This window comes from Cryptotermes secundus, unplaced genomic scaffold, assembly GCF_002891405.2.
Source record: "Cryptotermes secundus unplaced genomic scaffold, Csec_1.0 scaffold236, whole genome shotgun sequence".
NCBI classification, from domain to species: domain Eukaryota; kingdom Metazoa; phylum Arthropoda; class Insecta; order Blattodea; family Kalotermitidae; genus Cryptotermes; species Cryptotermes secundus.
The window spans coordinates 27,365-28,775 of NW_019738958.1; the positions used below are offsets into that span (position 1 = coordinate 27,365).

Genomic DNA, 1,411 nt, shown 5'->3' on the forward strand with positions numbered 1-1,411 from the left:
CCGTATCGTCTCAGGGGGTGACCACAGTGTTCTGCCTTAATTCGTGACGTTTTTCTAAGAACTGGGTGCTATATACTGTGCGAAATCAATCGATCATGCAAGAATAAAGTTTTGGACATCCCTCTTCTAAGAATTCCAATTGAGTGTGTTAGTGTGGCCAGCTCAGGGCAATATGATATTATAAACACAGCACATATCACGTCTCTGCTGTTTATAACTTCAAAGCAAAGAAAACACACCATTAATAACAGTAGAACGCTCGCAATAGCCACAGGAAATTTGCTGCAAGACAGGCATATGTAACGATTACTTAGCGCTCTTAAACTCGTGTGTCATTAAATACAGTTCTCCTGACAACAGGCCAGCGAAAAATCTAACAATCTACAGCAAAACCATCAATTATTATGGGCGTTATAACATAGGTGTGCAGCTGGACGAAACATACACGTCGAACCCCCCCAGACGATTTAAATACCTGACGAAACATACACGTCAAACCACGCTGAACGGTTAATATTTGTTATAATGGAAACATACTTAAGATCTTTGCTGGCTAATTGAATTCCTTTTCCTTTGCTGAAACAGGTGAATTTGGTGTATATCTTGTGTCAGATGGAAGTTCCAAGCCATATAGGTGCAAAATAAAGGCACCTGGATTTGCCCACCTTGCTGCCATTGACAAAATTGGCAAGAATCACATGTTGGCTGACATTGTTGCTATTATTGGTAAGTTGTTTCTAACATACCGATAAGCTTAGCTGTTTAATTCTTAGCCCATCTTCTTATTTTATAAGGAAGGATAGGCTTATGTTTCATCAAAACTGTGTGCCATCTCCATGCTTTTCACCTCCTAATAACTCTTTAACCAATAAAGTTTCATGAAAGATGGAATTGTAGTTGCTAGATTACATTTTGACCACTGGTTGGAACTAAAGCAGGAGCTGACTAACTGCTGACCATTCAAAATAAAGTTGGTATCATGCATTGGGTATTGGTTTCTCTTCATTTTCTTCAGGGTGTATATTCTACTGATCCAGATGTTTGCTTTTGCAGGGACACTGGATGTTGTTTTCGGTGAGATTGATCGTTAATTCATAGCTGTAGATAAGAAATTGTGTTATAATTTGTCTTCAGTTAATGTTATGTTGTAGCTTTTAGAACTACTGTAAATATTATAATTTAATAAAAGTAATATAACAGTTGTGTGTGGACTGTCATTGAACAAAGTGATCCCAGGCATTCTGTCCATCCTCACCGTTCATCATCCTCTGATTCTGTCACCAAACCTGTTTCTCTCGTTTGTGTATTTCTCTCATGATAACAGGCTGTCCAGACATGTGAAATATTTATTTATTGATTCTGTAAGACAAATTTGCACTTTTGTGTTTCTCAGATATTTATTTAAATGGAA

General features: G+C 37.6%; 1 protein-coding gene across 1 annotated transcript in view; it reads left to right on the forward strand.

Annotated features, from left to right (window-relative positions):
* LOC111871403 (NADH-ubiquinone oxidoreductase 49 kDa subunit) overlaps positions 1 to 1,203 on the forward strand; it is a gene marked incomplete at its 5' end in the record, with an annotated part of 24,035 nt that extends 22,832 nt beyond the window's left edge. The window contains 2 exon segments of the mRNA XM_023864490.2: positions 586 to 726; positions 1,054 to 1,203. Of these exon segments, the coding sequence (XP_023720258.2) occupies positions 586 to 726; positions 1,054 to 1,091 (179 nt within the window).
* Positions 1,204 to 1,411: the final 208 nt, after the last annotated feature.